Source organism: Panulirus ornatus, chromosome 18 (genome assembly GCF_036320965.1).
Source record: "Panulirus ornatus isolate Po-2019 chromosome 18, ASM3632096v1, whole genome shotgun sequence".
NCBI classification, from domain to species: Eukaryota; Metazoa; Arthropoda; class Malacostraca; order Decapoda; family Palinuridae; genus Panulirus; species Panulirus ornatus.
Genome location: NC_092241.1, coordinates 5,798,720 through 5,823,084, shown reverse-complemented (window position 1 = coordinate 5,823,084; position 24,365 = coordinate 5,798,720). Strand labels below are relative to the sequence as shown.

The following is a 24,365-nucleotide window of genomic DNA, read 5'->3' as shown; positions in this document are numbered from 1 at the left end:
AAATTCAATGGAGTTTATTATGCTCATAATTTTGGTATGGTAATTGGCAACCCTCTTTCACCAATGCTAAGTAATTTTATATATGATCATTTCTGTACATTCCAATGCTAAGTAATTTTATATATGATCATTTCTATACAAAGTTACTACAGAATATCTTAACAATATGGTTTAGGTATGATATTCTTTCTGTATTTGGCCAACGGGTGAAAATTGACAAACATTTCTGTCCCCCGCTCCACAATTTTAATGCCATCAGTCAAATTTTACTGTGGATATATGAAATTATTGTACGTTATCAATTTTTTTTTTTTTTTCTCCCCCCTCTACCTTCGACCAACACAGGGTGTTCTCCCCCTCTACAAACCATAACAGGGTGTTCTCCCCCTCTACCCTCGACCATAACAGGGTGTTCTCCCCCTCTCCCCTCGACCATAACAGGGTGTTCTCCCCCTCTACCCTCTACCATAACAGGGTGTTCTCCCCCTCTACCCTCTACAATAACAGGGTGTTCTCCCCCTCTACAAACCATCACTAGGGTGTTCTACCCTCGACCATAACAGGTGTTCTCCCCCTCTACAAACCATCACTAGGGTGTTCTACCCTCGACCATAACAGGGTGTTCTCCCCCTCTACCCTCTACAATAACAGGGTGTTCTCCCCCTCTACCTTCGACCAACACAGGGTGTTCTCCCCCTCTACAAACCATAACAGGGTGTTCTCCCCCTCTACCTTCGACCAAAACAGGGCGTTCTCCCCCTCTACCCTCTACAATAACAGGGTGTTCTCCCCCTCTACCTTCGACCAACACAGGGTGTTCTCCCCCTCTACAAACCATCACTAGGGTGTTCTACCCTCGACCATAACAGGTGTTCTCCCCCTCTACCCTCTACCATAACAGGGTGTTCTCTCCCCTCTACCCTCGACCATAACAGGTGTTCTCCCCCTCTACCCTCTACAATAACAGGGTGTTCTCCCCCTCTACCTTCGACCAAAACAGGGCGTTCTCCCCCTCTACAAACCATAACAGGGTGTTCTCCCCCTCTACAAACCATAACAGGGTGTTCTCCCCCTCTACAAACCATCACTAGGGTGTTCTACCCTCGACCATAACAGGTGTTCTCCCCCTCTACCCTACACCAACACAGGGTGTTCTCCCCCTCTACCCTCTACCATAACAGGGTGTTCTCCCCCTCTACCCTCGACCATAACAGGGTGTTCTCCCCCTCTACCCTCTACCATAACAGGGTGTTCTCCCCCTCTACCCTCTACAATAACAGGGTGTTCTCCCCCTCTCCCCTCGACCATAACAGGGTGTTCTCCCCCTCTACAAACCATCACTAGGGTGTTCTACCCTCGACCATAACAGGTGTTCTCCCCCTCTACAAACCATCACTAGGGTGTTCTACCCTCGACCATAACAGGGTGTTCTCCCCCTCTACCCTCTACAATAACAGGGTGTTCTCCCCCTCTACAAACCATCACTAGGGTGTTCTACCCTCGACCATAACAGGTGTTCTCCCCCTCTACAAACCATCACTAGGGTGTTCTCCCCCTCTACAAACCATCACTAGGGTGTTCTACCCTCGACCATAACAGGGTGTTCTCCCCCCTCTACAAACCATAACAGGGTGTTCTCCCCCTCTACAAACCATCACTAGGGTGTTCTACCCTCGACCATAACAGGTGTTCTCCCCCTCTACAAACCATCACTAGGGTGTTCTCCCCCTCTACCTTCGACCAAAACAGGGCGTTCTCCCCCTCTACCTTCGACCAACACAGGGTGTTCTCCCCCTCTACAAACCATCACTAGGGTGTTCTCCCCCTCTACAAACCATCACTAGGGTGTTCTACCCTCGACCATAACAGGTGTTCTCCCCCTCTACAAACCATCACTAGGGTGTTCTACCCTCGACCATAACAGGGTGTTCTCCCCCTCTACAAACCATCACTAGGGTGTTCTACCCTCGACCATAACAGGGTGTTCTCCCCCTCTACCTTCGACCAACACAGGGTGTTCTCCCCCTCTACCCTCTACCATAACAGGGTGTTCTCCCCCTCTACCTTCGACCAACACAGGGTGTTCTCCCCCTCTACCCTCTACAATAACAGGGTGTTCTCCCCCTCTACAAACCATCACTAGGGTGTTCTACCCTCGACCATAACAGGGTGTTCTCCCCCTCTACCTTCGACCAAAACAGGGCGTTCTCCCCCTCTACAAACCATCACTAGGGTGTTCTACCCTCGACCATAACAGGTGTTCTCCCCCTCTACCCTCTACAATAACAGGGTGTTCTCCCCCTCTACCCTACACCAACACAGGGTGTTCTCCCCCTCTACAAACCATCACTAGGGTGTTCTACCCTCGACCATAACAGGTGTTCTCCCCCTCTACAAACCATCACTAGGGTGTTCTACCCTCGACCATAACAGGGTGTTCTCCCCCTCTACCCTCTACAATAACAGGGTGTTCTCCCCCTCTACAAACCATCACTAGGGTGTTCTCCCCCTCTACAAACCATCACTAGGGTGTTCTACCCTCGACCATAACAGGTGTTCTCCCCCTCTACAAACCATCACTAGGGTGTTCTCCCCCTCTACAAACCATCACTAGGGTGTTCTACCCTCGACCATAACAGGTGTTCTCCCCCTCTACAAACCATCACTAGGGTGTTCTACCCTCGACCATAACAGGGTGTTCTCCCCCTCTACAAACCATAACAGGGTGTTCTCCCCCTCTACCCTACACCAACACAGGGTGTTCTCCCCCTCTACAAACCATAACAGGGTGTTCTCCCCCTCTACCCTCTACAATAACAGGGTGTTCTCCCCCTCTACAAACCATCACTAGGGTGTTCTACCCTCGACCATAACAGGGTGTTCTCCCCCTCTCCCCTCGACCATAACAGGTGTTCTCCCCCTCTACAAACCATCACTAGGGTGTTCTACCCTCGACCATAACAGGGTGTTCTCCCCCTCTACCCTCGACCAACACAGGGTGTTCTCCCCCTCTACCCTCTACAATAACAGGGTGTTCTCCCCCTCTACAAACCATCACTAGGGTGTTCTACCCTCGACCATAACAGGTGTTCTCCCCCTCTACCCTCTACCATAACAGGGTGTTCTCCCCCTCTACAAACCATCACTAGGGTGTTCTACCCTCGACCATAACAGGTGTTCTCCCCCTCTACAAACCATCACTAGGGTGTTCTCCCCCTCTACAAACCATCACTAGGGTGTTCTACCCTCGACCATAACAGGGTGTTCTCCCCCTCTACCCTCTACAATAACAGGGTGTTCTCCCCCTCTACAAACCATCACTAGGGTGTTCTACCCTCGACCATAACAGGTGTTCTCCCCCTCTACAAACCATCACTAGGGTGTTCTACCCTCGACCATAACAGGTGTTCTCCCCCTCTACAAACCATCACTAGGGTGTTCTACCCTCGACCATAACAGGGTGTTCTCCCCCCTCTACAAACCATAACAGGGTGTTCTCCCCCTCTACAAACCATCACTAGGGTGTTCTACCCTCGACCATAACAGGGTGTTCTCTTCCTTCCCTCTACCCTCGACCAACACAGGGTGTTCTCCCCCTCTACCTTCGACCAAAACAGGGCGTTCTCCCCCTCTACCCTACACCAACACAGGGCGTTCTCCCCCTCTACCTTCGACCAACACAGGGTGTTCTCCCCCTCTACCTTCGACCAAAACAGGGCGTTCTCCCCCTCTACCCTACACCAACACAGGGTGTTCTCCCCCTCTACCTTCGACCAACACAGGGTGTTCTCCCCCTCTACCCTACACCAACACAGGGTGTTCTCTTCCCCTGTACACACAGACACACAAAACACACACTGGGTACTGACCGACAACATTGAGTATGTAGGACATGGAGAGCTTGGGAGCGGTGTTCACCTGACACTCGTACACCCCAGAGTCCCTCAGCTGAGCGTACTTGATCTGCAACGTCCAGTTCTCCGACTTCTCTGGGTGGATGACCTGTAGGAGGAGGAGAAAAAGGCCAATGAGATCACTGTCGACTCCAATGATGGTTCTTATGATGGTCAGTTGAAGAGCTAGAGAGCTCCAACAGACCTCCCTAATCTTGTATGAATATTTGGTATTCATAAGAGCACTGTTGACTAAAATGATGGTCCATATGATGGTCAGTGGAGGACCAACAGACCTCCCTGACCTCCAACAGACCTCCCTAATCTTGTATTAATATCTGGTATTCATAAGAGCACTGTTGACTAAAATGATGGTCCATATGATGGTCAGTGGAGGACCAACAGACCTCTCCCTAACATCCAACAGACCTCTATGATCTTGCATGAGTATTTGGTATTCATAAGACTACTGTTAACTTAAATTATGGTCCATATGATGGTCAGTGGAGGACCAACAGACCTCCCTGACCTCCAACAGACCTCCCTGATCTTGTATTAATATCTGGTATTCATAAGACCACTGTTGACTAAAATGATGGTCCATATGATGGTCAGTGGAGGACTAACAGACCTCCCTAACATCCAACAGACATCCTAATCTTGTATTACTATCTGGTATTCATAAGAGCACTGTTGACTTAAATGATGGTCCATATAATGGTCAGTTGAGGACCAACAGACCTCTCCCTAACATCCAACAGACCTCTATGATCTTGTATGAATATTTGGTATTCATAAACTACTGTTAACTTAAATGATGGTCCATATAATGGTCAGTTGAGGACCAACAGACCTCCCTGACCTCCAACAGACCTCCCTGACCTTGTGTGAATATCTGATATTCAGTAAGGCAACGTAACTCTATCACATCTTACAGCTAAGTGTGTATTAGTTCATAAGCAAAAGATCTAACTCTATTCTTAAACATTTAGAAGATATTTAATGCAGATGTGATGTGTTGTACGGGAGAGAATACGTGCAGAAACAGAGAAACGAGAATCCAGGCTGATAAAAATAAAGGAAGGCTTGGACAACTGGAAATAGAAGAACGGACAGAAAGGAGAAGAACTGGGAATAAAGATGATAGAGTTAGTTAGTTCCCTGAGTTTGTTGAAAAAAGAAGCTGAGGGTTTCTTTATTCAGTCTGAAAAACTTGTAACTATTAAAGAATGGAATGAAATTAACTGGGCTATGTTGGTGCAGAGTAAATTCAAGGGAAAGGCTAGAGAGGCGTATGCACGGCTAAGTTTAATGGAATCAGTAGATTATAAGGCTGTTAAGGAAGCAGTATTAAAAACTGTGGAACTGGATGCAGAAGCGTACAGGAGAAGGTCTAGGGACATCAAGAAAATTAGCGAACAAACTCACCCGGAGATGGCAGGAGAATGTGGAATGGCATTTAATATATGGTGTAAGTCAGAAAAAGTAGAAACAATGGAGGAGCAGAGGCAACTAATTCTGTTGGAAGAGTTCAAAAGTGGCTTACAACCTGAAATATATTATGAAATATGTAAGAGTAGAGTGAAAAATGTGACAGGGAAGCAGCCAGGATGGCTGACCAGTTTGAAATAGCTAACAAATACTGTGAAAAAAAGAAATATTCAGGAAACAAAGTACAAGACAAAGTAATAGAAGAAATTATGAAAAAACCTTTTAAATAACCACACTATTCAAGACAGAGTAAGAGAAGGAATTATAAGAAACTTTATTCAAATGTCCAACACCATAGGCAGCATTATTATGTGGAAGGGTTCACATAACTATGGGCCACAAAACAATGTAGGAAACAGATTCCATAGACATATACAATACAGGTATTCAAGACCTCAGTTCAGGCATAAACCTTATGTTATTAGACAGATGAGATGACTAATGAAATGTTTGGGATGTTGAGAATTTGGTCATGGTAAATATCAGAGTCAAAAATCACCAAAGTTTATAGGATTCAATGTTGCTTGTGAACCTAAACATGATATTGGTTAGGTAAGTAGGTAAGTGAATCAAAATGTGCAATTTACGAGCCGTATATTACTCGAGGAAAGGTTGGAATTAAAGGATAGTCCCGAGAAGAAAGTTTTGATGCTGAGGGATACTGGGGCAATTCAAGAGTTATGATTCTGAAAGATGTATTAGAGTGGTCAAAGGAGTCTTACTCTGGGGAAAAAATGAATGTTAAAAGGGTTATGATTAGACAAGCCTATCCCAATGCATTATATAAATCTTGAGAGTGGATTTGTGAGTGGCTGTGTGAAGGTTGGGATATGCGAGGAATTTCCTATGCCTGGAATACACATGCTACTGGGAAATGATTTAACTGACAAATTAGTCCCAGAGCCTATCATGAGCAGTAATCCATTTGATGTAGACATTATTGTAAAGGTGATCCACATGACAGATAAAATCGTATAGAATCAGAATCATACTAATGTACAGTGTCGTGAAATGTTAAAGAGAGGAGAAGTTGATTATGATTTAGATGAATTTTTTTAATGAAGAATATGTAACTAGAGATAATTCAGAAGAAACTGGAAAAGGGAAGAGCACTGTGGAATTAAAAATGGATGTATTTCCAGATTTTGTTGTGGACAAGAATTGACGAATTACAGAAGGATGACGGGAGTTTGAAAGAATGTTGGAGTGAAGCTGCTAGAAATGGGAATGAGAATGATGTGTCAGTTGGATTTTATGTACCAAATGGTGTGTTAATGTGAAAATGGAGGCCTGTTTATGTTCCAGTTTCTGATCACTGGGAGGACAGAAAGCAAATTGTTGTTCCAAGGAATTACAGAGTACATGTAATTGCTCTTTCTCATAGTTCTTGTTTGTCTTCTGGACATTTGGAAGTTAGAAAGACAAATGATAGAATATTGACTCATTGGCCAAATATGAAGAAAGATGTGTCCTAGTATTGTAAGACCTGTGAATTATGTCAAGAGAATAGGTAAACCCATCCAGACTATGAAGCCAGCACCATTGCAGCCAATTCCTGCTTTTTGTAAACCTTCTAGCAATATTGTAATTGATTGTGTGGGTCCTCTACCTTAAACACATATAGGAAATCAGTATCTATTAACAATAATGTGTGCATCTACCAGATTTCCAGAAGCAGTACCATTACGTAGCATCCATTCTAAAAATATTGTAAGAGGGTTAGTGAAATATTTCTCCTGGGTGAGTATGCCTGAAATCATACAGTTAGACCAGGGAAGTAATTTCACTACAGGAATGTTTAAGAAAATATCAAAGAGGTTACGTATAACACATGAAAAATACTTTGAGAATGTACAGTGAGGAATTGTCAGTAGACTAGGATGAGGGTCTGCCTTTAGCATTGTTTGCTGTTAGAGATTCATTACACGGGTCTACAGGTTTCAGTCCATTTGACTTAGTGTATGGACATGAAATAAGAAGTCCATTGAGTATGTTGAAAGAGAAATGGTTAGGGAAGCATGATTCTCCTGATTATTAAAGTATGTATCAGATTTTAAAAGCAGACTGTGAAGAGCTAGAGAAATTGCTGCAGAAAATTTGAAAGGGTGTCAAGAAGATATGAAGGTATGGTATGAGAAAACATCTATGAGGAGAGAGTTCAAACCAAGTGATTGCATGCTGGTATTATTGCCTCAGACAGGAAATCCTCTGAGAGCAAGGTTTTATGGTCCCTGGGTTATTGAGAAGAGTGTGGATGATTTGAACTACACTGTAAATACTACAGAAAGATGCAAGCCAAGCCAATTGTGTCACATAAACATTATAAAACCTTATCACGATAGAAAATCTGCAAAGGATGATGAGGTTACAAATGTGTCTTGTTTACGTGTTATGTCTGATGATGCAGAGGATGTGGATGGAAGTGAGAATGTAAAGTTGGAGAGATTTGAAGGCAAAACGTTAAAATATTCAGATGTGTTAGATAATTTGAAAAAGAAGCTTGATCATTTTAGAAACTGAGAGAAGAGATAAGATCATACAAATAATGAATGAGTTTAGATGATTGTTTTCTGATGTTCCTAGGAAAACTGATGTATTATTGCATGAAGTTGAAATTGACAATGCAACACCTATCTAGCACCCTTATAGAGTGAATCCTAAAATGAGAGAGACAATGTGAAAAGAAGTAGAGTATATGCTTGACAATGTTCTGATTGAAAAAGGTAATAGTCCTTGAAGTTCACCTTGTGTGTTTATAACTAAATCTGATGGTGTTTCCTACAGATTTTGTACCGATTTCAGAAAGGTAAATAAAATAACTAAAGCTGACTCATATCCTATTCCAGGAGTGGATGTTTGTATTAATCAAATAGGAGATGCTAAATTTGTAACTAAGTTAGACTTACTGAAAGGATATTGGGAAGTACCTCTGACTCAAAAGGCAAACAAAATTTCTGCATTTGAAACTATAGATGGTTTGTATCAGTATAAAGTGATGCCCTTTGGTATTAAAAACAGTGGTCGTTAGATAATTTGAAAAAGAAGCTTGACCATTTAGAAACTGAGAGAAGAGAAGAGATCATACAAATAATGAATGAGTTTAGATGATTGTTTTCTGATGTTCCTAGGAGAACTGATGTGTTACTGCTTGACGTCGAAACTGACAATGCAACACCTATCTAGCACCCTTATAGAAACAATCCTAAAATGAGAGAGATAATGAGAAAAGAAGTAGAGTATATGCTTGACAATGATCTGATTGAAAAAGGTAATAGTCCTTAAAGTTCACCTTGTGTGCTTATAACTAAACCTGAAGGTATTTTTATTCATTTTGGTTTGTCGCTGTCTCCCGCGTTAGCGAGGTAGCGCAAGGAAACAGACGAAAGAATGGCCCAACTCACCCACATATACATGTATATACATACACGTCCACACACACAAATATACATACCTATACATCTCAACATATACATATAATATACACACACAGACATATACATATATACACATGTACATAATTCATACTGTCTGCCTTTATTCATTCCCATTGCCACCTCGCCACACATGAAATAACATCCCCCTCCCCCATCATGTGTGCGAGGTAGCGCTAGGAAAAGACAACAAAGGCCCCATTCGTTCACACTCAGTCTCTAGCTGTCATGTAATAATACGCCGAAACCGCAGCTCCCTTTCCACATCCACGCCCCACAGAACTTTCCATGGTTTACCCCAGACGCTTCACATGCCCTGGTTCAATCCACTGACAGCACATCGACCCCGGTATACCACATCGTTCCAATTCACTCTATTCTTTGCACACCTTTCATCCTCCTGCATGTTCAGGCCCCGATCACTCAAAATCTTTTTCACTCCATCTTTCCACCTCCAATTTGGTCTCCAACTTCTCCTCGTTCCCTCCACCTCTGACACATATATCCTCTTGGTCAATCTTTCCTCACTCATTCTCTCCATGTGACCAAACCATTTCAAAACACCCTCTTTTGCTCTCTCAACCACACTCTTTTTATTACCACACATCTCTCTTACCCTGTTATTACTTACTCGATCAAACCACCTCACACCACATACTGTCCTCAAACATCTCATTTCCAGCACATCCACCCTCCTGTGCACAACTCTATCCATAGCCCATGCCTCGCAACCATACAACATTGTTGGAACCACTATTCCTTCAAACATACCCATTTTTGCTTTCTGAGATAATGTTCTCGACTTCCACACATTCTTCAAGGCTCCCAGAATTTTTGCCTCCTTCCCCACCCTATGAATCACTTCCGCTTCCATGGTTCCATCCGCTGCCAGATCCACTCCCAGATATCTAAAACACTTCACTTCCTCTAGTTTTTCTCCATTCAAACTTACCTCCCAATTGACTTGACCCTCAACCCTACTGCACCTAATACCCTTACTCTTATTCACAATTACTCTCAACTTTCTTCTTTCACACACTTTACCAAACTCAGTCACCTGATGGTATTTCCTATAAATTTTGTACTGATTTCAGAAAAGTAAATAAAATAACTAAAGCTGACTCATATCCTATTCCAAGCGAAGATATTTACATTGATCAAATAGGAGATGCTAAATTTGTAGCTAAGTTAGACTTACTGAAAGGGCATTGGGAAGTACCTTTGACTCAAAGAGCAAAAGAAATTTCTGCATTTGAAGCTATGGATGGTTTGTATCAGTATAAAGTGATGCCCTTTGGCATGAAAAACAGTGGTCGTTAGATAATTTGAAAAAGAAGCTTGATCATTTAGAAACTGAGAGAAGAGATGAGATTATACAAATAATGAATGAGTTTAGATGACTGTTTTCTGATGTTCCTAGGAGAACTGATGTATCATTGCATGAAGTCGAAATTGACAATGAAACACCTATCTAGCACCCTTACAGAGTGAATCCTAAAATGAGAGAGACAATGAGAAAAGAAGTACAGTATATGCTTGACAATGATCTGATTGAAAAAGGTAATAGTCCTTAAAGTTCACCTTGTGTGTTTATAACTAAATCTGATGGTATTTCCTATAAATTTTGTACTGATTTCAGAAAAGTAAATAAAATAACTAAAGCTGACTCATATCCTATTCCAGGAGTGGATGCTTGTATTAATCAAATAGGAGATGCTAAATTTGTAACTAAGTTAGACTTACTGAAAGGATATTGGGAAGTACCTCTGACTCAAAAGGCAAACAAAATTTCTGCATTTGAAACTATAGATGGTTTGTATCAGTATAAAGTGATGCCCTTTGGTATGAAAAACAGTGGTCGTTAGATAATTTGAAAAAGAAGCTTGATCATTTAGAAACTGAGAGAAGAGATGAGATTATACAAATAATGAATGAGTTTAGATGATTGTTTTCTGATGTTCCTAGGAGAACTGATGTATCATTGCATGAAGTCGAAATTGACAATGAAACACCTATCTAGCACCCTTACAGAGTGAATCCTAAAATGAGATAGATAATGAGAAAAGAAGTACAGTATATGCTTGACAATGATCTGATTGAAAAAGGTAATAGTCCTTAAAGTTCACCTTGTGTGTTTATAACTAAATCTGATGGTGTTTCCTACAGATTTTGTACCGATTTCAGAAAGGTAAATAAAATAACTAAAGCTGACTCATATCCTATTCCAGGAGTGGATGCTTGTATTAATCAGATAGGAGATGCTAAATTTGTAGCTAAGTTAGACTTACTGAAAGGGCATTGGGAAGTACCTTTGACTAAAAAAGCAAAAGAAATTTCTGCATTTGAAGCTATGGATGGTTTGTATCAGTATAAAGTGATGCCCTTTGGTATTAAAAACAGTGGTCGTTAGATAATTTGAAAAAGAAGCTTGATCATTTAGAAACTGAGAGAAGAGATGAGATCACACAAATAATGAATGAGTTTAGATGATTGTTTTCTGATGTTCCTAGGAGAACTGATGTATCATTGCATGAAGTCGAAATTGACAATGAAACACCTATCTAGCACCCTTACAGAGTGAATCCTAAAATGAGAGAGATAATGAGAAAAGAAGTACAGTATATGCTTGACAATGATCTGATTGAAAACGGTAATAGTCCTTGAAGTTCACCTTGTGCGTCTATAACTAAATCTGATGGTGTTTCCAACAGATTTTGTACTGATTTCAGAAAGGTGAATAAAATAACTAAAGCTGACTCATATCCTATCCCAGGAGTGGATGTTTGTATTAATCAGATAGGAGATGCTAAATTTGTAACTAAGTTAGACTTACTGAAACGATATTGGCAAGTACCTTTGACTCAAAAAGCAAACGATATTTCTGCATTTGAAACTAAGGATGGTTTCCATCAATATAAAGTGATGCCCTTTGGTATTAAAATCAGTGGTTGTTAGATGATTTGAAAAAGAAGCTTGATCATTTAGAAACTGAGAGAAGAGATGAGATTATACAAATAATGAATGAGTTTAGATGATTGTTTTCTGATGTTCCTAGGAGAACTGACGTATTACTGCTTGACGTCGAAACTGACAATGCAACACCTATCTAGCACCCTTCTAGAAAGAATCCTAAAATGAGAGAGATAATGAGAAAAGAAGTACAGTATATGCTTGACAATGATCTGATTGAAAAAGGTAATAGTCCTTGAAGTTCACCTTGTGTGTTTATAACTAAATCTGATGGTGTTTCCTATAAATTTTGTACCGATTTCAGAAAGGTAAATAAAATAACTAAAGCTGACTCATATCCTATTCCAGGAGTGGATGTTTGTATTAATCAGATAGGAGATGCTAAATTTGTAGCTAAGTTTGATTTACTGAGAGGGTATTGGGAAGTACCTTTGACTCAAAAAGCAAAAGAAATTTCTGCATTTGAAACTATGGATGGTTTGTATCAGTATAAAGTGATGCTCTTTGGTATGAAAAACAGTGGTCGTTAGATAACTTGAAAAAGAAGCTTGATCATTTAGAAACTGAGAGAAGAGATGAGATTATACAAATAATGAACGAGTTTAGATGATTGTTTTCTGATGTTCCTAGGAGAACTGATGTATTACTGCTTGACGTCGAAACTGACAATGCAACACCTATCTACCACCATTCTAGAAAGAATCCTAAAATGAGAGAGACAATGAGAAAAGAAGTACAGTATATGCTTGACAATGATCTGATTGAAAACGGTAATAGTCCTTAAAGTTCACCTTGTGTGTTTATAACTAAATCTGATGTTGTTTCCTACAGATTTTGTACCGATTTCAGAAAAGTAAATAAAATAACTAAAGCTGACTTATATCCTATTCCAGGAGTGGATGTTTGTATTAATCAGGTAGGAGATGCTAAATTTGTAGCTAAGTTAAACTTACTGAAAGGGTATTGGCAATTAACTTTGCTCAAAAAGCAAAGAAATTTCTGCATTTGAAACTATGGATGGTTTGTATCAGTATAAAGTGATGCCCTTTGGTATTAAAAACAGTGGTCGTTAGATAATTTGAAAAAGAAGCTTGATCATTTAGAAACTGAGAGAAGAGATAAGATCATACAAATAATGAATAAGTTTAGATGATTGTTTTCTGATGTTTCTAGGAGAACTGATGTATCATTGCACGAAATCGAAATTGACAATGAAACACCTATCTAGCACCCTTACAGAGTGAATCCTAAAATGAGAGAGACAATGTGAAAAGAAGTAGAGTATATGCTTGACAATGTTCTGATTGAAAAAGGTAATAGTCCTTGAAGTTCACCTTGTGTGTTTATAACTAAATCTGATGGTGTTTCCTACAGATTTTGTACCGATTTCAGAAAGGTAAATAAAATAACTAAAGCTGACTCATATCCTATTCCAGGAGTGGATGTTTGTATTAATCAAATAGGAGATGCTAAATTTGTAACTAAGTTAGACTTACTGAAAGGATATTGGGAAGTACCTCTGACTCAAAAGGCAAACAAAATTTCTGCATTTGAAACTATAGATGGTTTGTATCAGTATAAAGTGATGCCCTTTGGTATTAAAAACAGTGGTCGTTAGATAATTTGAAAAAGAAGCTTGATCATTTAGAAACTGAGAGAAGAGAAGAGATCATACAAATAATGAATGAGTTTAGATGATTGTTTTCTGAAGTTCCTAGGAGAACTGATGTGTTACTGCTTGACGTCGAAACTGACAATGCAACACCTATCTAGCACCCTTATAGAAACAATCCTAAAATGAGAGAGATAATGAGAAAAGAAGTAGAGTATATGCTTGACAATGATCTGATTGAAAAAGGTAATAGTCCTTAAAGTTCACCTTGTGTGCTTATAACTAAACCTGATGGTATTTTTATTCATTTTGGTTTGTCGCTGTCTCCCGCGTTAGCGAGGTAGCGCAAGGAAACAGACGAAAGAATGGCCCAACTCACCCACATATACATGTATATACATACACGTCCACACACACAAATATACATACCTATACATCTCAACATATACATATAATATACACACACAGACATATACATATATACACATGTACATAATTCATAGTCTGCCTTTATTCATTCCCATCGCCACCTCGCCACACATGAAATAACATCCCCCTCCCCCATCATGTGTGCGAGGTAGTGCTAGGAAAAGACAACAAAGGCCCCATTCGTTCACACTCAGTCTCTAGCTGTCATGTAATAATACACCGAAACCACAGCTCCCTTTCCACATCCATGCCCCACAGAACTTTCCATGGTTTACCCCAGACGCTTCACATGCCCTGGTTCAATCCACTGACAGCACATCGACCCCAGTATACCACATCATTCCAATTCACTCTATTCCTTGCACACCTTTCATCCTCCTGCATGTTCAGGCCCCGATCACTCAAAATCTTTTTCACTCCATCTTTCCACCTCCAATTTGGTCTCCCACTTCTCCTCGTTCCCTCCACCTCTGACACATATATCCTCTTGGTCAATCTTTCCTCACTCATTCTCTCCATGTGACCAAACCATTTCAAAACACCCTCTTTTGCTCTCTCAACCACACTCTTTTTATTACCACACATCTCTCTTACCCTGTTATTACTTACTCGATCAAACCACCTCACACCACATACTGTCCTCAAACATCTCATTTCCAGCACATCCACCCTCCTGCACACAACTCTATCCATAGCCCATGCCTCGCAACCATACAACATTGTTGGAACCACTATTCCTTCAAACATACCCATTTTTGCTTTCTGAGATAATGTTCTCGACTTCCACACATTCTTCAAGGCTCCCAGAATTTTTGCCTCCTTCCCCACCCTATGATTCACTTCCGCTTCCATGGTTCCATCCGCTGCCAGATCCACTCCCAGATATCTAAAACACTTCACTTCCTCTAGTTTTTCTCCATTCAAACTTACCTCCCAATTGACTTGACCCTCAACCCTACTGCACCTAATACCCTTACTCTTATTCACAATTACTCTCAACTTTCTTCTTTCACACACTTTACCAAACTCAGTCACCTGATGGTATTTCCTATAAATTTTGTACTGATTTCAGAAAAGTAAATAAAATAACTAAAGCTGACTCATATCCTATTCCAAGCGAAGATATTTATATTGATCAAATAGGAGATGCTAAATTTGTAGCTAAGTTAGACTTACTGAAAGGGCATTGGGAAGTACCTTTGACTCAAAGAGCAAAAGAAATTTCTGCATTTGAAGCTATGGATGGTTTGTATCAGTATAAAGTGATGCCGTTTGGTATGAAAAACAGTGGTCGTTAGATAATTTGAAAAAGAAGCTTGATCATTTAGAAACTGAGAGAAGAGATGAGATTATACAAATAATGAATGAGTTTAGATGACTGTTTTCTGATGTTCCTAGGAGAACTGATGTATCATTGCATGAAGTCGAAATTGACAATGAAACGCCTATCTAGCACCCTTCTAGAAAGAATCCTAAAATGAGATAGATAATGAGAAAAGAAGTACAGTATATGCTTGACAATGATCTGATTGAAAACGGTAATAGTCCTTAAAGTTCACCTTGTGTGTTTATAACTAAATCTGATGGTATTTCCTATAAATTTTGTACTGATTTCAGAAAGGTAAATAAAATAACTAAAGCTGACTCATATCCTATTCCAGGAGTGGATGTTTGTATTAATCAAATAGGAGATGCTAAAGCAAATGGATTTGTATGTAGCATTTATGGATCTGGAGAAGGCATATGATAGAGTTGATAGAGATGCTCTGTGGAAGGTATTAAGAATATATGGTGTGGGAGGAAAGTTGTTAGAAGCAGTGAAAAGTTTTTATCGAGGATGTAAGGCACGTGTACGTGTAGGAAGAGAGGAAAGTGATTGGTTCTCAGTGAATGTAGGTTTGCGGCAGGGGTGTGTGATGTCTCCATGGTTGTTTAATTTGTTTATGGATGGGGTTGTTAGGGAGGTAAATGCAAGAGTTTTGGAAAGAGGGGCAAGTATGAAGTCAGTTGGGGATGAGAGAGCTTGGGAAGTGAGTCAGTTGTTGTTCGCTGATGATACAGCGCTGGTGGCTGATTCATGTGAGAAACTGCAGAAGCTGGTGACTGAGTTTGGTAAAGTGTGTGGAAGAAGAAAGTTAAGAGTAAATGTGAATAAGAGCAAGGTTATTAGGTACAGTAGGGTTCAGGGTCAAGTCAATTGGGAGGTGAGTTTGAATGGAGAAAAACTGGAGGAAGTGAAGTGTTTTGGATATCTGGGAGTGGATCTGGCAGCGGATGGAACCATGGAAGCGGAAGTGGATCATAGGGTGGGGGAGGGGGCGAAAATTCTGGGGGCCTTGAAGAATGTGTGGAAGTCGAGAACATTATCTCCAAAAGCAAAAATGGGTATGTTTGAAGGAATAGTGGTTCCAACAATGTTGTATGGTTGTGAGGTGTGGGGTATGGATAGAGTTGTGCGTAGGAGGATGGATGTGCTGGAAATGAGATGTTTGAGGACAATGTGTGGTGTGAGGTGGTTTGATCGAGTGAGTAACGTAAGGGTAAGAGAGATGTGTGGAAATAAAAAGAGAGTGGTTGAGAGAGCAGAAGAGGGTGTTTTGAAGTGGTTTGGGCACATGGAGAGAATGAGTGAGGAAAGATTGACCAAGAGGATATATGTGTCGGAGGTGGAGGGAACGAGGAGAAGAGGGAGACCAAATTGGAGGTGGAAAGATGGAGTGAAAAAGATTTTGTGTGATCAGGGCCTGAACATGCAGGAGGGTGAAAGGAGGGCAAGGAATAGAGTGAATTGGAGCGATGTGGTATACCGGGGTTGACGTGCTGTCAGTGGATTGAATCAAGGCATGTGAAGCGTCTGGGGTAAACCATGGAAAGCTGTGTAGGTATGTATATTTGCGTGTGTGGACGTATGTATATACATGTGTATGGGGGGGGGGGTTGGGCCATTTCTTTCGTCTGTTTCCTTGCGCTACCTCGCAAACGCGGGAGACAGCGACAAAGTATAATAAATAAAATAATAAATTTGTAACTAAGTTAGACTTACTGAAAGGGCATTGGGAAGTACCTTTGACTAAAAAAGCAAAAGAAATTTCTGCATTTGAAACTATGGATGGTTTGTATCAGTATAAAGTGATGCCCTTTGGTATGAAAAACAGTGGTCGTTAGATAATTTGAAAAAGAAGCTTGATCACATAGAAACTGAGAGAAGAGATGAGATCACACAAATAATGAATGAGTTTAGGTGATTGTTTTCTGATGTTCCTAGGAAAACTGATGTATCATTGCACGAAATCGAAACTGACAATGAAACACCTATCTAGCACCCTTACAGAGTGAATCCTAAAATGAGAGAGACAATGAGAAAAGAAGTACAGTATATGCTTGACAGTGATATGACTAAAAATGGTAATAGTCCTTGAAGTTCACCTTGTGTGTTTATAACTAAATCTGATGGTGTTTCCTACAGATTTTGTACCGATTTCAGAAAGGTAAATAAAATAACTAAAGCTGACTCATATCCTATTCCAGGAGTGGATGCTTGTATTAATCAGATAGGAGATGCTAAATTTGTAACTAAGTTAGACTTACTGAAAGGATATTGGGAAGTACCTCTGACTCAAAAGGCAAACGAAATTTCTGCATTTGAAACTATGGATGGTTTGTATCAGTATAAAGTGATGCCCTTTGGTATTAAAAACAGTGGTCGTTAGATAATTTGAAAAAGAAGCTTGATCATTTAGAAACTGAGAGAAGAGATGAGATCATACAAATAATGAATGAGTTTCGATGATTGTTTTCTAATGTTACTACGAGAACTGATGTATTACTGCTTGACGTCGAAAGTGACAATGCAACACCTATCTAGCACCCTTATAGAAACAATCCTAAAATGAGAGAGATAATGAGAAAAGAAGTAGAATATATGCTTGACAATGAGCTGATTGAAAAAGGTAATAGTCCTTAAAGTTCATCTTGTGTGTTTATAACTAAACCTGATGGTATTTTTATTCATTTTGCTTTGTCGCTGTCTCCCGTGTTAGTGAGGTAGCGCAAGGAAACAGACGAAAGAATGGCCCAACTCACCCACATATACATGTATATACATACACGTCCACACACACAAATATACATACCTATACATCTCAACATATACATATATATATACACACACAGACATATACATTATACACATGTACATAATTCATACTGTCTGCCTTTATTCATTCCCATCGCCACCTTGCCACACATGAAATAACAACCCCCTCCCCCATCATGTGTGCGAGGTAGCGCTAGGAAAAGACAACAAAGGCCCCATTCGTTCACACTCAGTCTCTAGCTGTCATGTAATAATACACCGAAACCACAGCTCCCTTTCCACATCCACGCCCCACAGAACTTTCCATGGTTTACCCCAGACACTTTACCCCAGACCTGGTTCAATCCATTGACAGCACGTCGACCCCGGTATACAACATCATTCCAATTCACTCTATTCCTTGCACACCTTTCACCCTCCTGCATGTTCAGGCCCCGATCACTCAAAATCTTTTTCACTCCATCTTTCCACCTCCAATTTGGTCTCCCACTTCTCCTCGTTCCCTCCACCTCTGACACATATATCCTCTTGGTCAATCTTTCCTCACTCATTCTCTCCACGTGACCAAACCATTTCAAAACACCCTCTTTTGCTCTCTCAACCACACTCTTTTTATTACCACACATCAATCTTACCCTTACATTACTTACTCGATCAAACCACCTCACACCACATATTGTCCTCAAACATCTCATTTCCAGCACATCCACCCTCCTGCACACAACTCTATCCATAGCCCATGCCTCACAACCATACAACATTGTTGGAACCACTATTCCTTCAAACATACCCATTTTTGCTTTCCGAGATAATGTTCTTGACTTCCACACATTCTTCAAGGCTCCCAGAATTTCTGCCCCCTCCCCCACCCTATGATCCACTTCCGCTTCCATGGTTCCATCCGCTGCCAGATCCACTCCCAGATATCTAAAACACTTCACTTCCTCTAGTTTTTCTCCATTCAAACATGCCTCCCAATTGACTTGACCCTCAACCCTACTGCACCTAATAACCTTGCTCTTATTCACATTTACTCTCAACTTTCTTCTTTCACACACTTTACCAAACTCAGTCACCTGATGGTATTTCCTATAAATTTTGTACTGATTTCAGAAAGGTAAATACAATAACTAAAGCTGACTCATATCCTGTTCCAAGCGAAGATGTTTATATTGATCAAATAGGAGATGCTAAATTTGTAGCTAAGTTAGACTTACTGAAAGGGCATTGGGAAGTACCTTTGACTCAAAAAGCAAAAGAAATTTCTGCATTTGAAGCTATGGATGGTTTGTATCAGTATAAAGTGATGCCCTCTGGTATGAAAAACAGTGGTTGTTAGATAATTTGAAAAAGAAGCTTGATCATTTAGAAACTGAGAGAAGAGATGAGATTATACAAATAATGAATGAGTATAGATGATTGTTTTCTGATGTTCCTAGGACAACTGATGTATTACTGCTTGAAGTCGAAACTGACAATGCAACACCTATCTAGTACCATTATAGAAACAATCCTAAAATGAGAAAGAGAAAAGAAGTACAGTATATGCTTGACAATGATCTGATTGAAAATGGTAATAGTCCTTGAAGTTCACCTTGTGTGTTTATAACTAAATCTGATGGTGTTTCCAACAGATTTTGTACTGATTTCAGAAAGGTAAATAAAATAACTAAGGCTGACTCATATCCTATTCCTAGAGTAGATGTTTGTATTGATCAAATAGGAGATGCTAAATTTGTAACTAAGTTAAATTTACTGAAAGGGTATTGGGAAGTACCTTTGACTCAAAAAGCAAAAGAAATTTCTGTATTTGAAACTATGGATGGTATGTATCAGTATAAACTAATGGCCTTTGGTATGAAAAGCAGTGGTCCTACTTTCCAAAGATTAGTAAATCAAGTATTGTGTGATGTTAAAGATTGTTCTGTGTATCTATTCTATTTGCTTTGTCGCTGTCTCCCGCGTTAGCGAGGTAGCGCAAGGAAACAGACGAAAGAATGGTTCAACCCGCCCACATACACATGTATATACATACACGTCCACACACGCAAATATACATACCTATACATCTTAATGTACACATATATATACACACACAGACATATACATATATACACATGTACATAATTCATACTGTCTGCCTTTATTTGTTCCCATCGCCACCTCGCCACACATGGAATAACAACCCCCTCCTCCTCATGTGTGCGAGGTAGCGCTAGGAAAGACACCAAAGGCCCCATTCGTTCACACTCAGTCTCTAGCTGTCATGTAATAATGCACCAAAACCACAGCTCCCTTTCCACATTCAGGCCCCGCACACTTTCCATGGTTTACCTCAGACGCTTCACATGCCCTGGTTCAATCCATTGACAGCACATCAACCCCGGTATACCACATCGTTCCAATTCACTCCATTCCTTGCACGCCTTTCACCCTCCTGCATGTTCAGGCCCCGATCACTCAAAATCTTTTTCACTCCATCTTTCCACCTCCAATTTGGTCTCCCACTTCTCCTCGTTCCCTCCACCTCTGACACATATATCCTCTTGGTCAATCTTTCCCCACTCATTCTCTGTTCTGTGTATATATCTATATATATATTTTTTTCATACATATTCGCCATTTCCCACATTAGCGAGGTAGCATTAAGAACAGAGGACTGAGCCTCAGAGGGAACATCCTCACTTGGCCCCCTTCTCTGTTCCTTCCTTTGGAAAAAGTAAAACGGGAGGGGACAATTTCCAGCCCCCGCTTACTCCCCTTTTAATCGCCTTCTATGACATGCAGGGAATACATGGGAAGTATTCTTTCACCCCTATCCCCAGGGATAGGAGTGATGAAGAATGTGGAAAAGAGAACATTATCTGAGAGAGCAAAAATGGGTATGTTTTAAGGAATAGTAGTTCCAATAATATTGTATGGTTGCAAGGCATGGACTATAAATAGGATTGTATGGAGGAGGGTGGATGTGTTTTGAAATGAAATGTTCAGTGACAATCTGTGGTGTGAGGTGGTTTGATCAAGTAAGTAATGAAAGGGTAAGAGAGATGTATGGTAATAAAAAAAAGTGTGGTTAAGAGAGCAGAAGAGGATGTGTTGAAATGGTTTGACCACAGAACAAATGAGTGAGGAAAATTTGACAGAAAGGATAGATGTGTCAGAGATGGAGGGAACAAGGAGATGTGAGAGACCAAAGTGGAGGTGGAAGGATGGAGTATAAAGATTTTGAGCGTTCGGGGCCTGAGCCTGCTGGGGGGTGAGACGTATCACAGAATAGAGTGAATTGGAACGATGTAGTATACTGGGGTCGACATGCTGTCAGTGGACTGAACCAGGGAATGTGAGACATCTGCGGTAAACCATGGAAAGGTTTGTGGGGCTAGAGACTGAGTGTGAACAAATGTGGCCTTTTTTTTTTTTCTTTCTTTTTTGTCTGTTTTCCTGGTGCTACCTTGCTGATACAGGGGGTGGCAATGCTGTTTTCTGTGGGGCAGGGTGGTGCCAGGAATGGATGAAGGCAGGCAAGTATGAATATGTATGTATGTGTTCATATGCACTTTGTTCATATGTATATGTATGTGTATGCATGTATATGTATGAATTGGAATGATGTGGTATACCGTGGCCAGTGTGCTGTCAATGGATTGAATCAGGGCATGTGAAGCATCTAGGGTAAACCAAGGAAAGTTTTGTGGGGTCTGGATGTGGAAAGAGAGCTGTGGTTTCAGTGCATTACACATGACAGCTAGAGACTGAGTGTGAATGAATGTGGCCTTTTTTTTGTCTTTTCCTAGCGCTACCTCGCGGGATGTGTATGCGTGTGCTATTTCATGTCTGGCGGGGTGGCGATGGGAATGGATGAAGGCTGCAAGTATGAATATGTACATGTGAATATATATATGTATATGTCTTTGTATTATCCCTGGGGATAGGGGAGAAATAATACTTCCCACGTATTCCCTGCGTGTTGTAGAAGGTGACTAAAAGGGAAGGGAGCGGGAGGCTGGAAATCCTTCCTTCTCCTTTTTTTTTTTTTTTTAATTTCCAAAAGAAGGAACAGAGAAGGGGGCCAGGTGAGGATATTCCCTCAAAGGTCCAGCCCTCTGTTCTTAATGCTACCTCACTAATGCGGGAAATGGCGAATAGTATGAAAGAAAGATATATATATATATATCCCTGGGGACAGGGGAGACAGAATACTTCCCAGGTATTCCCTGCGTGTCATAGAAGGCGACAAAAAGGGGAGGGAGCGGGGGGCTGGAAATCCTCCCCTCTCGTTTTTTTTTTTTTAATTTTCCAAAAGAAGGAACAGAGAACGAGGCCAGGTGAGGATATTCCCTCAGAGGCCCAGTCCTCTGTTCTTAACGCTACCTTGCTAACGCGGGAAATGGCGAATGGTATGAAAGAAAGAAAAGAAGTATTTATATATTATATATATTTATATTTATATTTTGCTTTGTCACTGTCTCCCAATGGCCCAACCCACCCCCATACATATGTATATACATACACGTCCAAGAACGCAAATATACATACCTATACATCTCAATGTACACATATATATACACACACAGACACATACATATATATCCATGCAAACAATTCACACTGCCTGCCTTTATTCATTCCCATCGCCACCTCGCCACACATGGAATACCATCCCCCTCCCCCCTCATGTGTGCGAGGTAGCGCTAGGAAAAGACAACAAAGGCCCCATTCAATCACACTCAGTCTCTAGCTGTCATACAATAATGCCCGAAAACACAGTTCCCTTTCCACATCCACGCCCCACACAACTTTCCATGGTTTACCTCAGACACTTCACATGCCCTGATTCAATCCACTGACAGAACGTCAGCCCCGGTATACCACATCGATCCAATTCACTCTATTCCTTGCCCGCCTTTCACCCTCCTGCATGTTCAGGCCCCGATCACTCAAAATCTTTTTCACTCCATCTTTCCACCTCCAATTTGGTCTCCCACTTCTCCTCGTTCCCTCCACCTCCGACACATATATCCTCTTGGTCAATCTTTCCTCACTCATTCTCTCCATGTGCCCAAACCATTTCAAAACACCCTCTTCTGCTCTCTCAACCATGCTCTTTTTATTTCCACACATCTCTCTTACCCTTACATTACTTACTCGATCAAACCACCTCACACCACATATTGTCCTCAAACATCTCATTTCCAGCACATCCACCCTTCTGTGCACAACTCTATCCATAGCCCACACCTCGCAACCATACAACATTCTTGGAGCCACTATTCCTTCAAACATACTCATTTTTGCTTTCCGAGATAATGTTCTCGACTTCCACACATTCCTCAAGGCTCCCAGGATTTTCGCCCCCTCCCCCACCCTATGATTCACTTCCGCTTCCATGGTTCCATCCGCTGCCAGATCCACTCCCAGATATCTAAAACACTTTACTTCCTCCACTTTTTCTCCATTCAAACTTACCTCCCAAATGACTTGACCCTAAACCCTACTGTACCTAATAACCTTGCTCTTATTCACATTTACTCTTAACTTTCTTCTTTCACACACTTTACCAAACTCAGTCACCAGCTTCTGCAGTTTCTCACATGAATCAGCTTCCAGCGCTGTATCATCAGCGAACAACAACTGACTCACTTCCCAAGCTCTCTCATTCACAACAGACTTCATACTTGCCCCTCTTTCCAAAACTCTTGCATTCACCTCCCTAACAACCCAATCCATAAACAAATTAAACAACCATGGAGACATCACACACCCCTGCCGCAAACCTACATTCACTGAGAACCAATCACTTTCCTCTCTTCCTACACGTACACATGCCTTACATCCTCGATAAAAACTTTTCACTGCTTCTAACAACTTGCCTCCCACACCATATATTCTTAATACCTTCCACAGAGCATCTCTATCAACTGTATCATATGCCTTCTCCAGATCCATAAATGCTACATACAAATCCATTTGCTTTTCTAAGTATTTCTCACATACATTCTTCAAAGCAAACACCTGATCCACACATCCTCTACCACTTCTGAAACCACACTGCTCTTCCCCAATCTGATGCTCTGTACATGCCTTCACCCTCTCAATCAATACCCTCCCATATAATTTACCAGGAATACTCAACAAACTTATACCTCTGTAATTTGAGCACTCACTCTTATCCCCTTTGCCTTTGTACAATGGCACTATGCACGCATTCCGCCAATCCTCAGGCACCTCACCATGAGTCATACATACATTAAATAACCTTACCAACCAGTCAACAATACAGTCACCCCCTTTTTTAATAAATTCCACTGCAATACCATCCAAACCTGCTGCCTTGCCGGCTTTCATCTTCCGCAAAGCTTTTACTGCCTCTTCTCTGTTTACCAAATCATTTTCCCTAATCCTCTCACTTTGTATGTGTGTATATATATATATATATATGCTTG

General features: G+C 41.0%; 1 protein-coding gene across 2 annotated transcripts in view; it reads right to left on the bottom strand.

The window, feature by feature from the left end:
* Nucleotides 1–24,365, bottom strand: part of LOC139754963 (zwei Ig domain protein zig-8-like) — a 688,172-nt gene that overhangs the window by 51,346 nt on the left and 612,461 nt on the right. For both annotated transcript variants that reach the window (XR_011713989.1, XM_071672804.1), the window contains exon 5: nt 3,870–4,002. Coding sequence is in view for 1 of the 2 variants with exons in the window: in XM_071672804.1 (XP_071528905.1) it covers nt 3,870–4,002 (133 nt within the window). In the remaining variant the exon portion in view is untranslated. The remainder of the gene's footprint in view (nt 1–3,869; nt 4,003–24,365) is intronic.